Here is a 15,137-nt window from a genome sequence, read left to right on the forward strand (position 1 = left end):
AAAAGGTGTTCAAAAAGCCACTTCTCAGTGTAGCAATGCAAGCATCATAGGTCATTTGAGTTTTATTATCGTTTGATATCATACGCATTTGAGAGATGTTAGTTGAATTCATCAAAAGCTACTCGAAGAACCTCAAAAAAGGTATGTTAATACGCAGTACTATTACAATTGCCAAAATTAGGTCTCTTTCTTAATACTATCCAACACCGTGTAGGACACCTTACCAATTACACTTTCAATATATTTTAGTGAACTTCTAACATCTTAAATAGTATCCAATTGGCTAAAATGGTGTCGATGTTTACCAGGAAAAATGATGAGCAAGAACACCTTGGCTCTAGGACAAAAAGTCTGGTGCTTATTGTTGATGATGATAAAATCATTCGAAGGATTCATAAGATGCTTTTGACTAAATTTGGATTTGAAAGTCATGCCGTTGAAAATGGAAAAGAAGCTGTTGATCTTTAAATCTCTGGAAAAACATTTTGATCTTATTCTTATGGATATGGTAATGCCAGTCATGGATGGACCTAATGTTAGATCAACTTTTAAAGCTAAAATTCAAGAATGCATTTATCCAAAATACAAACAATTGCAACATATTTTATAGGTAAAATCTCCATTGAGAGAAATTTGAAGCCAAACCTTCCATAAAAATCTAATTCTTTTGACAATTGATATTTTAAACACTATTTCTTTTATTCTGGTGCTAAACAACACATGCTTTCATGATTTTAAATGTACTATTATTATCATATCTCTCCGCTGGATTTTGCAGTACATTCATATGAATATCTTTCAACAACTGCTATTCCACATATAATAATTTACTTGTAACAATATCTCATTAATTCATCTTTATTGTTGCGAAATATTTTTCACTATTCTTTGTATAGTACGCTACATGAGAGCTTCGATCCATGGGGGTCAACAACATGATTGTAGGAGTGACTTCACGAGGTTCGGCCTCCGAGAAACGAGCATTTACAGAAGCTGGTCTTGGTTACTGTGTCGAGAAGCCATTAAACTATGAAACAATCACCTCTCTGCTACAAGAGCTTGACAAGAAATACTAAATCTAATCAAAATAGAGTATGACGTGACAAATAGTCACCTTCTGGCCTCAGAGCTACAATTTTCATTTCTTTTTAAATTTATGCATATTCATTACCAATGTATTAAAGCTGGATAATTCATGCTCTCTTTTACTAACCAAGTACGATGTTCTCTTTTATCTCGTGTTTATTATTTTTTTGAAGTTAAGGAAATGGACAAAACGGGGAGAGGGTTTTATTTTAAAGTAATGCCCACTCTCATTATTTCCAATACGGTGAAAGAATTTTATTCTAATTCATTGTAAAATGTCTAAACACTGAAAAGATCTACTCTACCTTCTAATATTTCAAATCAATTCATGGATAAATCCACATAAACTAATTGGATTTTTGCATATATATCAAAGAACGAAGTGATAATAAATAGAGAAAACACAAAATGAATTTGAACACAGTTTCGTAACAAACCAAAAAGTGTGTAAAGTCTTGAATTTGAGAAATACAAATTTCCTTTTTTCACTTCCTTCTTCCTATTAGTGTTGTCCTCTCAAAAGTTTTAGCCAATCCAAGTTAGTATACCCATCTTTCCTCCAACAAACTGGTATCAGAGCCATAAAATTCTTGTGAAAAATGGCAAGTGGGATGATTCATTTTCAAGTCCCCCAACTCAACAAGGATAACTACGACAATTGGAGCATAAGGATGAAAGCATTGCTCGGGTCGCAAGATGCATGGGAGACCGTAGAGAAAGGCTACACGGAGCCACAAGACGAGGTTGCTCTATCCCAAGCACAAAGGGATAGTTTGAAGGATGCAAGGAAGAAGGACAAGAAGGCGCTCACCCTCATCTATCAAGCCTTAGATGAAGGCAAGTTCGAGAAAGTAGCTTGTGCTACTACGAGTAAGGAAGCATGGGAGATCTTGCAAAACTCCCACAAAGAAGTTGAGAAGGTGAAAAAGGTTCGACTTCAAACACTTCGAGGTGAGTTTGAAGCTTTACATATGAAAGAATCGGAATCAATTTCTGATTACTTCTCTAGAGTGTTAGCTATTGTGAATCAATTAAAAAGGAATAGAGAAAAGTTGAACAACAGTCGAGTAATTGAGAAGATACTTAGGTCTTTAGATTCTAAATTTGACTACATAGTTGTAGCCATTGAGGAATCTAAAGATCTAGATAGTACGAGTGTCGATCAACTCATGGGATCTTTACAAGCCCATCAGGAAAGACTAAGGAAGAAGGTGAAAGAAGAGCCATTAGAGCAAGCCCTTCAAACAAAGCTTACTTTGAACGAGGGTGAATGAATGTTCAATAGTAGAAGAAGCCAAAGAGGAAGAGGATGAGGCCAAGATCGAGGAAGAATTGCATTCTACAAGGAGGAAAGAAAACAAAGTTCATTTTCTACCAGAGGTCGCGGAAGAGGAAAATGTACGAGGCAAAATGAAGGACCAAGGTATGACAAATCTCAAATTAAATGTTACAATTGTCAAAAACTTGGTCATTATGCTTCAGAATGTAGAAATATTACTAACCAAGTTGAGGAGAAAGCCAACTACGCTTGTTGGGAAAGTGAAGTAGATCTTGCACTACTATTGGCTTACAAAGGTGAAGAGCGCAGAGAAAAGAATACTTGGTATTTGGATACGGAGCAAGCAACCATATATGTGGAAGAAAAAACATGTTTGTGGAGCTTGATGAATCAGTAAGCGGCAACATTACCTTTGGAGATGAATCCAAGATCCTAGTGAAAGAAAAAGGTAAAATCTTGATCCGCTTAAAAAATGGTACGCATAATTTATCTCAAATGTCTATTATGTGCCCAATATGAAGAATAACATTTTAATTTTGGGACAACTCTTAGAGAATGGCTATGATATTCATTTGAAAGATTATAGTCTTTTAATAAGAGATCAAAGAGAAAATTTGATTGTCAAAGTCCCTATAACAAGAAATAGAATGTTTGCGTTAAGTATTCAAAATGATGTCGCTTAATGCTTAAAAGCTTATTTTAAAGATTCATCTTGACTTTGGCACTTGAGATTTGGGCATCTTAATTTTGGATGCTTAAAGTTGTTGAGTAAGAAGAAAATGGTGAAAGGTTTGCCTCCAATAAATCATGCGGATCAATTATGTGAAAGATGCTTACTTGGAAAACATTCAAGAAAAAGTTTTCCGAAAAAAGCATCTACAAGAGCTAAAAAGCCGTTAGAACTTGTACACTCCGATGTTTGTGGGCCAATTAATCCAAGCTCTCTCGGTAAGAGCAATTATTTTTGTTCTTTTTATTGATGATTTTAGTAGAAAGATTTGGGTCTATTTTCTCAAACAAAAATTGGAAGTTTTTGAAACTTTTAAGAAGTTTAAAGCTCTTGTTGAAAAAGAAAGCGGATATAGTATAAAAGCCTTGATATCGGATAGAGGAGGAGAGTTCACCTCCAAAAAGTTTGAGAAATATTGTGAGGAGAATGGAATTCGTCGCCCATTAACAGTTCCACACTCTTCACAACAAAATGGAGTAGTCAAAAGAAAGAACAGATCCATTCTTAACATGGCCCGCTGCATGCTCAAAAGTAAGAGATTGTCCAAAGAACTTTGGGCTAAAGCTGTTAATTGCGCCGTGTATCTGTCTAACCGATCACCTTTTAGAAGTGTGTGGAATAAGACACCATAAGAAGCATGGAGTGGAAGAAAGCCCAGCATCTCTCACTTACGAGTATTTGGGAGCATTGTATATGCTTATGTACTAGATCAAAAACGCAATGAGAAGATCACCATAAGTAGAGATGTCGAGTTTGTTGAAGAAGGAGCTCGGGATTGGGGTGTCCAAGAAGAAGACTATGACTTCTTGCCATTCTTTGATGAAGAAGAACAAGAGAATAGAGAGCAGCAAGAGATTATCGGTCCACCTCTATCACCTACTCATGGAGATACTTCTCCATCATCTTCACAAAGAGAAAGTTCAAGCGAAAGGACACCACGGATGAGGAGCCTACAAGAGCTATATGAGGTAACAGAAAATCAAAATGATCTCACACTTTTTTGTCTTTTTGTCGATTGTGAACCAATAGGGTATGAAGAAGCGGTGCAAAATAAAATATGGAGAGATGCCATGGATGAAGAGATTAAGGCTATTGAGAAAAATGACACATGGGAGCTAACAACTCTTCCCAAAGAAAAGAGAGCAATCGGAGTTAAGTGGGTGTACAAGGCAAAGAAGAACGCTAAAGGAGACGTAGAAAGATACAAAGCAAGATTGGTTGCCAAAGGCTACAACCAACGGTCGGGAATCGACTATGAAGAGGTATTTGCTCCTATTGCTCGTTTAGAAATCATAAGATTAATTATCTCTTTTGCAGCGCAAAATAAGTGGAAGATATTCCAAATAGATGTGAAATCGGCATTTCTAAATGGCTATCTCGAAGAAAAAATTTATGTGGAGCAACCAATGGGCTATAAAATAAAAGGACATAAAGGTAAAGTCCTGAAACTAAAAAAAGGCTTTATATGGGTTGAAACAGGCTCCAAGGGCATGAAATAGTAGAATTGACAAGTATTTTCTAGAAAATGACTTTACAAAATGCTCTCACGAGTATGCCCTTTATACAAAGGTAAACGAGAAAGGAGATATTTTGCTTGTTTGTTTGTATGTAAATGATCTTATATTCACAGGAAATAATCAAAGTATGATTACTGAGTTTAAAAAGGTCATGGCTCAAGAATTTGAGATGACGGACATCGGCCTCATGGCCTACTATCTTGGGATAGAGGTAAAGCAAATGGAGGACTGCATTTTCATCCCACAAGAAGGATCCGTCGAATGCGGAATCAAGTTGTTGATGAATGATGAAGGTGAAAAAGTAAATTCAACACTTTTTAAGAGTCTTGTTGGAGGTTTAAGATATTTGACGTACACAAGACCAGATATCATTTTTGGAATTGGGCTCATTAGTCACTATATGGAGACACCTACCATGACCAATATGAAAACTGCAAAGAGAATTCTTCGCTACATTAAAGATACGCTTGATTATGGCTTAGTCTATTCATCATCTAATGAATTCAAACTTGTTGGATATAGTGACAACGATTGGGGTGGAGATAGTGATGATAGAAAAAGTACGACTGGATATGTGATTTACTTGGGCGACAGAGCTTTCACCTGGACCTCAAAAAAAGCAATCGATCGTAACACTATCTACCTATGAAGCTGAATATGTTGCAACAACATCAAGTGTCTGCCATGCTATTTGGCTTAAAAACTTGTTGAAGACGTTTGGAGTTTCACAAGAAGAACCAACCGAAATCCATGTTGATAACAAATTTGCATTGGCATTGGCAAAGAACCCAGTATTCCATGACAGAAGCAAGCACATTGATACAAGATATCATTTCATAAGAGAAAGTATTGCAAAGAAAGAAGTGCAGCTGAAATATGTAACCTCCCAAGAGCAGATCGCCGACATTCTCACTAAGCCACTCATGCATGATGTGTTCGGCTAGTTAAGAACTCTACTTGGAGTAGCAAAATCAAGTTTAAAGGGGATGTTGAGTAGTAAACTTGATTTTTGGACTAAATAATAAGGGCTTAAGAACTTTGCTTATAGGCCCAAATCAATTAAAAGACCCAACATGCATAGCATTTCTAGAAGCATTATCTAGAAAAATCTATATAAATATCTAAGTAAGATATGTGATTTTATAAATACTATCTAGAGAATTCTAGGAAAATATCTTGATGTGTGGTCTAGGTGTCTCTAGAAAATGTGTGGACTAGAATCTTCTTGTAAACACTATATAAAGGGGTAGTGCCCTCCATTTTGTAACAAGCCAAAAAGTGTGTAAAGTCTTGATTTTGAGAAATACAAGATTCTTTTTTTCACTTCCTTCTTCCTATCAGTGTTGTCCTCTTAAAAGCCTTTGCCAATCCAAGTTAGTATACCCATCTTTCCTCCAACAAGCTGCACCAGTAATAAATGCATCTCCATTTGTGGTATTTCAAATGCGATGATTTGTGGCTCAGCAAAGTCTCCTTGTGAGGAGGAATTTTCAAGCTGGATTTGCCCAGTCACCAAATTTTCACATTATTTCAATTGACTCACTACGTAAATAGTGTATAGTCGGTTTTGTGTCCATCAAATTTGGTGGCAAAAGGTATCCATAATGTGTTGAAATTTTTCAAGTGTATTCATGCGAAGGTGCATGGTAGCCACTTATTTGAGGCTCCTCAATATGAAAGCATATTAGTTCATGTTCATGTTGTTGTTTCAAGCACTCTAGTCATAAGGATTTCCAGTATTTGTGACACGGTGCTCAAATTTGAAGTCGAGGTAGGATAAGTTATAGTTAGGGTTCGCCAGTGATTTAGAGAATTAGCTGGTTTAAGGTCTATATAACGACATCTAAGGTTTATATAACGACATTTGTGCACAAAATCACATTTGAGATTTAAGGTTTATATAACGACATCTATACTCTTGAAAATGCAGATGTATTTTTATTTTTTTCCCCTAATAATTTGTTTAGAAAATATGGTTACTATGTTGATTATTGAGGTAAGTTTTTCTTCCCTTTTTATTTTTCTAAATTCAACATTTATTTTTTTCAGCTAAACAATTTCATTTGTCCGATCACCAAATATGTTACGCGTTAACAATATTGTTAAATCGACTAACCACCACGTAGATAGGGACTTAACTGCAACAAATGTGAAAGTTTCTTAACCAAATTCCACTTTGCACTTTGTTACGTGTCCATTTGGAAACATTTCACATTTCTATCTATCCACCGGATATGGGGGTGCTAATTGGTCTCGAGGATGCTGGAGCCCTCTAAATCTGTTCCAAGAAGTTGTTCATTTTTAGCCAAGGAAATAGATCAAAAGGAGTATTTGTTCTTTTCTCTATCCTAAGGGGTTGGGGGAACTGTCCTCGTTAACTTTTTTATTTTCTATTTGAGAGTTATTGAGCTAATTTACAATTCTTTACTTCTGTTATTGTTATTCATATAACTTAATCGATTTCAACTCCAATTAACGAATTCGAAAAGAATATACATTTTAAAAGCCAAAAGAATCTTATTGTGGATGGATGAACCAAAGTTTGAGAAAGCGGTAAATTACACCTAACGAATCATGTATTGGAACTAAAACTAAAGAAAGAACGATCATTTATCAAGAACCTAAAGCATTGTAATAACATTTGCTACATCATCTCACATCGTTGGGCAGTCATTTGGATTTTCATATCTAAAGTAGCCATAGCAAATAACATGTGAGTACTGATGAGATGCTCGTGGTGGCAGTCCTGTGGAAGTATGGGGGTGATTCGGTAGAGGTAAGCCTACTCGTGGTGCTAGCACTGGAAGATCATAATGGTGACCCCATTGAAGGAGACATGGTGGGGACGGTGGGCGTGGAGGACAATGATGGTGATCTGGGAGAGGAAGGCCTAATCTCGATGGTGGCCTTGGACGACCATGGTGGTGACTTGATGGAGGGAAACATGGTGGTGATGGTGGTCCTGGAGGTACTGGTAATGATGGGTCAAGTCGAGCTAGCTCGGCCCTTAACCTCACGAGCTCGGCTCGCGCTCGTGGCACATTTTCAACGAGCCGAGCTTTGACTCGTGGGCTTGTCTTTTTTTTTAATAGAGAAAAATACAAATAATGTAATGAAAACGCTTTTAAAAAAAATAAAAAGTGTTAAAAAATACAAATAATTTAATGAAAACACATTTTTATTTTTTTATTTATATCATATTGTAATATTTTTTATAAAGTATAAAATATTTATATAATGAAGATGAATTATTTTTTTGAAATACATTTACAAAAAATATTTTTTTATTTCTTTTTAAAGTAGATAAAATGTAAACCATCATCCTTTATCTAGACTTGGGACCGGCTACATCAATTTTAAGTAGGTGGAGTTAAAAATTGTACACGAATAACTTGTTGTAACGTGTACAATTTTTTAAAGAAAATTAAATTTAACGATTAAAAAATAAAGAAATTTTGATTAATATAATTAAATCAAATATCACTTACCTGACGACATGCAATTTCAGGGTATTTATCTTGTAGCCGAAAATGAGCGTCCTGTCAATCTTTCACGCACATTAACGCTTACAAAACATCTTCTTTCAATCAGCTCCTGACATCGGTCAAAACCCTTTTACCTGTACTAAAAGCAGATTTCGAAGCAACAGTGCTAACTGAAGGTGTCAGCATATCTTTCGCAATTGCAGAAACAATTGGCTAACGTCTTTTATACTTTCGCCATTATTCAATTACTTTTTCTGAACTTTTTTTAATTGTTCTGTCTGTTGGCATATTATGATTGAAGTAATCAACTAATTCGGCACGCGTCGCATTTTGAGTTTCGACAGATGTTTGATGAGATGCAAATGTAGACGACATGATACTAGATGAACACATTGCAGTTGCGTCATATCTAAATATATTAATGCATTGAAATAAATTCATTATTTCGGCATCATCTTCTTCAATTTCAGCCGAAGGAGTAGGTGCAGAGGGTACCCAACTAACATTCGCACCCATTGTTTATTGATTTGATCAATTACATATTTAGTTCCCGAAATATTATATCAAGAGTCCATTGCGCATGCTAAAGGAAATAACATAGGCAGTTCTTCCCAATATTTTCTAAATTTTAATTCCATAACAATTATAATTTCACTAAAAGTATGATCATTTTTATATTTATGGAATGTTCTTGCAATTATATAAAGGCTTTCAAGCACCATACAGTTTGTGGGATAATAAACGTCGGATTCATTTAACATATCATCACCACCACTTCTAACGTGTCTATTATTATAAAAGTCAGTTATTAAATTTTCGAAACCTTCACATGACTTTAATAGCAAGTAAGTAGAGTTCCATCTGTAGCCTACGTCGCTAACAAATGTTTTAGCAGTCGTTACCCCTAATTCAGCACAAAAATCTTCAAATACTTGTTTTCTACTAGGAGAGATCGTAATATATACTAATGCATTCCTAATCCTTTGAAATTCATCCTTTATATGTTTTAAGCAATCTTGCACAATTAAATACAAGATATGACACACACAACAATATGAAATAAATACCCACCAAAATCAGGTTGAAGTGTCCTACACAATTTATCAACGACTACCTTATTAACACTAGCATTATCAAAAGTAAAAGACTGAATTTTAGTCTCGCAATTATATTCTCTAACAATACTGATAATAGTGTTATATATATTATTAGCATTGTGAGGAAATTCAATAATTTTAAAAGCAATAATTTATTTATGCATGCACCAAAGTGAGTCTATATAGTGTGTGGATGCAACTATATATGCTCTATTATTAACCTCTTCTCATATATCAGAAGTTAAATATATAACACCCTCATATTGTTGCAAATTCATAATTAATTGTTGTTTTAAATTATTGAAATATTGTATTGTATCGGGACAAAGAGTATTTCGACTTACTCCAACGTACCTTGATTGTAGATATTCTTTCACGAACGAGACGAAGTGTTGGTTGTCTGCAAGAGCCAGAGGCAACTCAGTGGCAGCAACAAATTTCACCGTTTTGATTCGAGTATTGTCCTCCGAATACACCCACGTGGATAGGGGTAAAGTCGTAGAATCGACGCCTAAACTGTCAAATTGGAATTGTGTTTGACCAGTTGGAAGAAGTCCATGTCTGGCCGCACATGCTTTGTAGTGGCGGTTGAGATGGGTGATACCAATTTCTTTTTGCCATGCCATGCCAATCTTTGTTGGCAGTATTTACATACTACTTTAGATTCTGCAATGTCATCGAAGACTTTTTCCGTTGAAATCAACTTAAAGTGATCCCAACATTTTGCTTGTTTTTTGCCCTTTCGCTTTCCCCTCGCATCTGCGATGTTTAATTCGGTATCTTCGTCATCATGTTCCACTTCGGGAACGTTAATATCATCCAAATCAACTGGATTGTGGCTTCCCTAACCGTGAATGCGAACATCTTCGGATATGGGTACGTCATTTAGACCAGCAAATTCATTTGAAAATTGACTTTGCGGCGTCCTAGGTGATTCGCCATGATGTGGCCCACATCCCGTATCGAATAAACTCTCAACAAATGAGCGTTGGTTCATTTGTTTGATTGTTCATAATGAAATCCAAATATAATAACTAGAAAAATAAGGAAGTAGTGAGATTGTGAGAATTGGATGAATTGAAATTATAACAAATAAACTGTAAAAATTGAATCGATATTGTATATTTTACAGCACAAGAGAGTAAAAACTTAATAATTGATATAATAAAAGAGAGTTGAGACTTGAGAGAGTTGAAGTAGTGATTGAGTAATTGATATAAAAAAAAAGAGTCGAAGGGTATTTATAGTAGAAGGGAAAAAAATTAAAACAAAAAAATTTCAGTGACGATCACTGAAAAAGTGACCAAAACGGTTACTTTTTTTAACGAGCCATGAGCCGAGCGACTCGTCTTCAAAGCAAGCCGAGCCAACGAGCCACGAGCCGAGCGGCTCGTCTTCAAGGCGAGCCAAGCGGGCTCGGCTCGCCTCCCGACGAGGCCCGCTCGGCTCAGGCTCAAGCTCATGATTTTACAAGCTCGAGCCGCCCAAGAGCCATATTTCGACAAGCTGAGCGGCCGAGCCGCTCATGACATCCCTACCCGGAGGACCATGGTGGTGATTTGGTGGATGAATATCGAGTTGTGGTGGTGGCGGCCTTGGAAGCATAAGAGGAAACGGCCTTCCACCTGTGTGTTGGGAGGGTGGACGAGGCCTTGGAGAATAGCCTCTATGTGCTGCTAGAGGACCACATTCATGGTTTTCATTGCCCCCAAAATTAATCCTCCATGTCTTGGATTCTATGCGTTCTATATTACACAATTGCTGATTTCGTGGTACTAGATCGAATTCTCCCATGTATGATCCCATATGTAGTCCATGTCCATGATGATGAGCCATTTCGTAACGTGGCGAGTTTGGTGGTGACATCGTTGGCTTTCTTGTTCCCTTTAAACAAAAACAATTGTTGAATGTAAGGAGTCATATATATATATATATATATATACACATACTTTGTGAAAAAATAATAATAATCAGAGAATTGAAAAATCTTTCAAACCTCCAGAAAAATGGCACTTCCTTCTTTCTTTGTTGAACAAATAAAAGTTGATTCACGACAGTGGAGAAATCTTCATACGAGGACAAATTTTGGTGTCCTGAAAAGTTAACAACCGCTATGATGAACGAGGCAGGCGCTTTAAAATGAAAATGCTAATAAAGTCGAATTTAAATAGCGCTGAAAATTATGACAATCCTAATTGTCTAACAGGAAGTCATTATCGTGCAAAATGATATCTAAATATTATATTAATTAAAAAACTATTTAATATTTATTTTCTGTCCAATTAATATTAACTCACATTCGAGTGAATTTTAAAAATAAAAACTGATTAAGCGGAATATCCTTGCCACCGTCTCTTTATAGAATTGAATGAATATAACTTAATTTCTCCATTAAGTTCTTAATAATTGCCTAATTATTTTGGCTTAAAATTTAAATTCAATTTTTTTTTTTTTTTTTTGGTTACTAAGTTCCATTTTTGTTACCAAACCTGATTTTCAGTAAAGTGGATTTTTTTTTTTTTTTGGACCACTTATTTAACTATTGTGTTTTTCTTTCCCAACGGAACACTTGGCGTGGCATTAGTTGGAGGTCTTCTCGTCAAAAACTCTGTTGTACTTTTGATCTTAAAAGAGTCTCAATGATTGACCGAATTAAAAGAAAAAATAAATTTCAATGATCACTTCAAAATAAGCCCTGTCCAACAATCTTTTTAAAATGTAAATTATTTGCTACAATATCATTCTCTATCACATATTCATACAATAAGTATTCTAAATACAAAACAATAAAGATTCATTATTTTTTAATTACATATTCTCCAAAAATACTATTCAAAACTCTTTAATTTTTCAAATAACGTGGATCAAATAGGGTCTAAATAAAGACTATTGACCAACATAAAACTAGTCGATGAGCAACTGGCTAAATAACTTTATATTACAAGAACTAATGACTAATAAATAAAATTCGATTAATAAAGACGGATTAACATAAAACTTAAAGGGTGTTTGTCACCAATTTTTAAGAAAAAATAAAATTTAGAATAGTAGATTGATGGAAAATGTGAGAATGAAAAGTTTTTTATTTACGTGTAATATTATTTTAATGAAGAATGTACGATTAAAAAGAAGAAAGAGGAAAATGTATTTTGAGAAAATTATAGTGATGGCAAAAAAAAATCGTCCAGCCCAGCCACGAATGGGGCAAAAAAAAAAAACCCACCTTGAACGGGTTGCTCCTTGCCCGGCCCTGAACCCACGGGATGCCCTGCCCCGAACTTGCCCCGTGAAGGGAAAAAATTTAAAAAAAAAGATTAAAAATAATTTTATTTTTAAACAATTCACTCGTTAAAAATTCATTTTAAAATTTTATTTTACTCTCTAAAAATAACATAATTCGAAATTTTGAAAATGGAAAAAAAAATTAAATGGGACAAAAAGTTACCTCGTCCCCGGGCCGCCCCGTCTAAGGCGGGGTGGGGTTTGGCAAGGGCCCCGCCTCTTTGCAATCCCTAGACAAATGGGAATCAAACGAGACCTTAAAATTTTTGCTTTTTTTTTATATATTATGTAGTACGACTATCTGAATAGGGAAAAAAATACTAAGTATAATATAATGATATCGTGAAAGGAGATTTTCGGTGTTATTACTTACTGACAACATTATAAATTTGAGGGAATTGAGATTTTGTTATGAGGTTAGAGCTTATCTTTTGATTTCTACTTTTTCTTGAAAAAAAGTAAATATATAAGTGGATTGAGCTGGTTTTGATTAATCAACGATTTGAGGTTTCAAATTATAATTGAACCGATTCACCATAGTTTTATTTAAAAGAAAATCAAACCAAATTAATTGTCTGTGTCAACCGACCCAAGTCGATTCAATTTGATTGGTTGGATCGATTTTTTGATTTTTTTTCCCATAACTAATTAATACTTATTTTTACACTCCCTTCACGCAGGGATAGGAAAATTCCAAGCCCTGTCGAGAATTGGGGCCAGGATGGAGAACATGTCCTCGCCTTGATTCTTATTTTTTTATTTTATTGTATATTTTAAATTAATTTGTATTTGAAAAATGTTATTAAAATTAAGTAAATAAGAAAATGGAGAAGGAAATTGAAATATTTTAAAGCTAAATATATTCACATAACATTTTCTAATATCTATGCCACATTTGAAAATCTTTGCTCATTAATACTTTCACGTGCTCAATTTTTTCATCGCATTCTTATTTTCAGATTACACGAGTTGTCGATGATGATGATTTCTATCAAAAATTTCGTTAAAATAGAATAAAAAGACTAAGGATCCCCACACAGATATCAATTATTGATCTATCGATAAACTCGAAACATCATTGAAAGCAAATGATTAAGGTTTGTTTTTTAAATGAGCAAAAAAAGAAAAGAAATAAATATAAAATTAGAATAGAAATTGAAACTTTTAAAGCTAAATATAAATATATTCACACCACATTTTCTAATAATTGTGCCACATTTGAAAATCTTTGCTCATTAATACTTTTATTTCCTCAAATTTTCATCACATTCTTATTTTCAAATTCCACAAATTATCCCTGATGATGATTTCTACCAAAAATTTTGTCAAGGATAGAATATAATGACTTATTTGCCTATAGTTTTTTAAATAAGCAAAATTAATTAATTAATTAATTAAGACTAAATATTTGTCCTTCGTATTAAAGCACTTTAATAGTATTTTTGGGCGAAACCATGATTATTGACAATATTTGCTAGTTAATGAAATGTTAGAGATAAATTTATGATTAAAAAAATTAAGGATATAAGTGTACCATTGAAAAAATGCTAAAGACTTTTAATGCAATTAAAATGTGATGTAATTATAGAATAATATTTTTGTAATAAATTGGGTTGGGTTCGGGTTTGACGGTCAAATTTTAGGTTGCGGGTCACTTATTGAAAACCAACCAAATTAATCCAACTCAACGTCACTCAATTAATAAAAAATATAAATTTTATTTACGAAACTTAATGAATTCTTAAAATCGATTCAAAAATTTAGTCATTTCTCTTCTTACATCTCGACACCCATCCTAAACCGACTACCTCATCATCCTCGTTTTTGACCGATCCATGGATGACTACTGCCCTGTTTTCAAGCTCTTTTTTATCAAAACGTAAAAATCACTGTCATCATCCAATAGGTCAGCGACTCTCCACAATTATTTAATTTTCTCTTTATTTGCTAGTATTGCAATGAATGGGCTGTCAAGATATTTCGAGGCGGTTTTATTTGAAGTCAAGTTCAACTCTACAATTGGGTATCCTCTGGCATTGATAATCACGTCTTTTAATGCCAAAGTCTTTATTATTTATGGTGGTTGTGATACTTGCAATTGGATATTTGGCTTTTGGGGGACGACAATAAGGATGTAATTGTGTTGGTGGAGGAGAAATCATGTGAATGTTTAGAAACTTTGAAAGTCAACCAACCTAGCACAATCTACCATGCTTGGCTGATTTAGATTGGGTCGGATTTTAATTCTGGACTATTTGTTTGATTTTGGGTTGGGTACCAAACTAAACCCCCGAACCCAAGTTAATTTATGCCCAACCTCTGTTGATGTAGTCGAGCTCCCTAACTTTGTCGTCGACCACGCGTTTCGATTCAAAATTTATTAACTAAATTCCCTTTCAATGCACAAGCTATCTATCGGGCATCTCCTGATTCGAAGGATCAACTAACTGTTGAATGGGCTGCCTCATTGTACTTGGGCCAGAATGTAGGCCTGGGTTTGAAGTCCAACTGATTTTTAAAGAAGTCGTGTTCTCTTCAAAATATGTTTTTTGGCTCCTACTTAAAGAATTGATCTTGGCCTTACAAGTGGCCATCTCACAATCGTTAATGCGTGACTGTTGATTTATCTCATATAAAGTCTTGTGTCTCTTCATTCTTCGG

The 15,137-nt window shown here is 34.7% G+C and overlaps 1 protein-coding gene and 1 pseudogene across 1 annotated transcript; both read left to right on the plus strand.

The window, feature by feature from the left end:
• The first annotated feature begins 288 nt into the window (after nucleotides 1-288).
• On the plus strand, nucleotides 289-1,076 carry LOC111397875 (annotated as a pseudogene).
• Nucleotides 1,077-1,685: 609 nt separating this feature from the next.
• On the plus strand, nucleotides 1,686-3,048 carry LOC111397876. The gene is made up of 4 exons (XM_023024844.1): nucleotides 1,686-2,352; nucleotides 2,569-2,661; nucleotides 2,760-2,813; nucleotides 2,918-3,048. Exons 1-4 carry the CDS (start codon nucleotides 1,686-1,688, stop codon nucleotides 3,046-3,048), a joined length of 945 nt encoding a protein of 314 aa, XP_022880612.1.
• Nucleotides 3,049-15,137: the final 12,089 nt, after the last annotated feature.

This window comes from Olea europaea, chromosome 7, assembly GCF_002742605.1.
Source record: "Olea europaea var. sylvestris chromosome 7, O_europaea_v1, whole genome shotgun sequence".
In the NCBI taxonomy this organism is placed as follows: Eukaryota; Viridiplantae; Streptophyta; class Magnoliopsida; order Lamiales; family Oleaceae; genus Olea; species Olea europaea.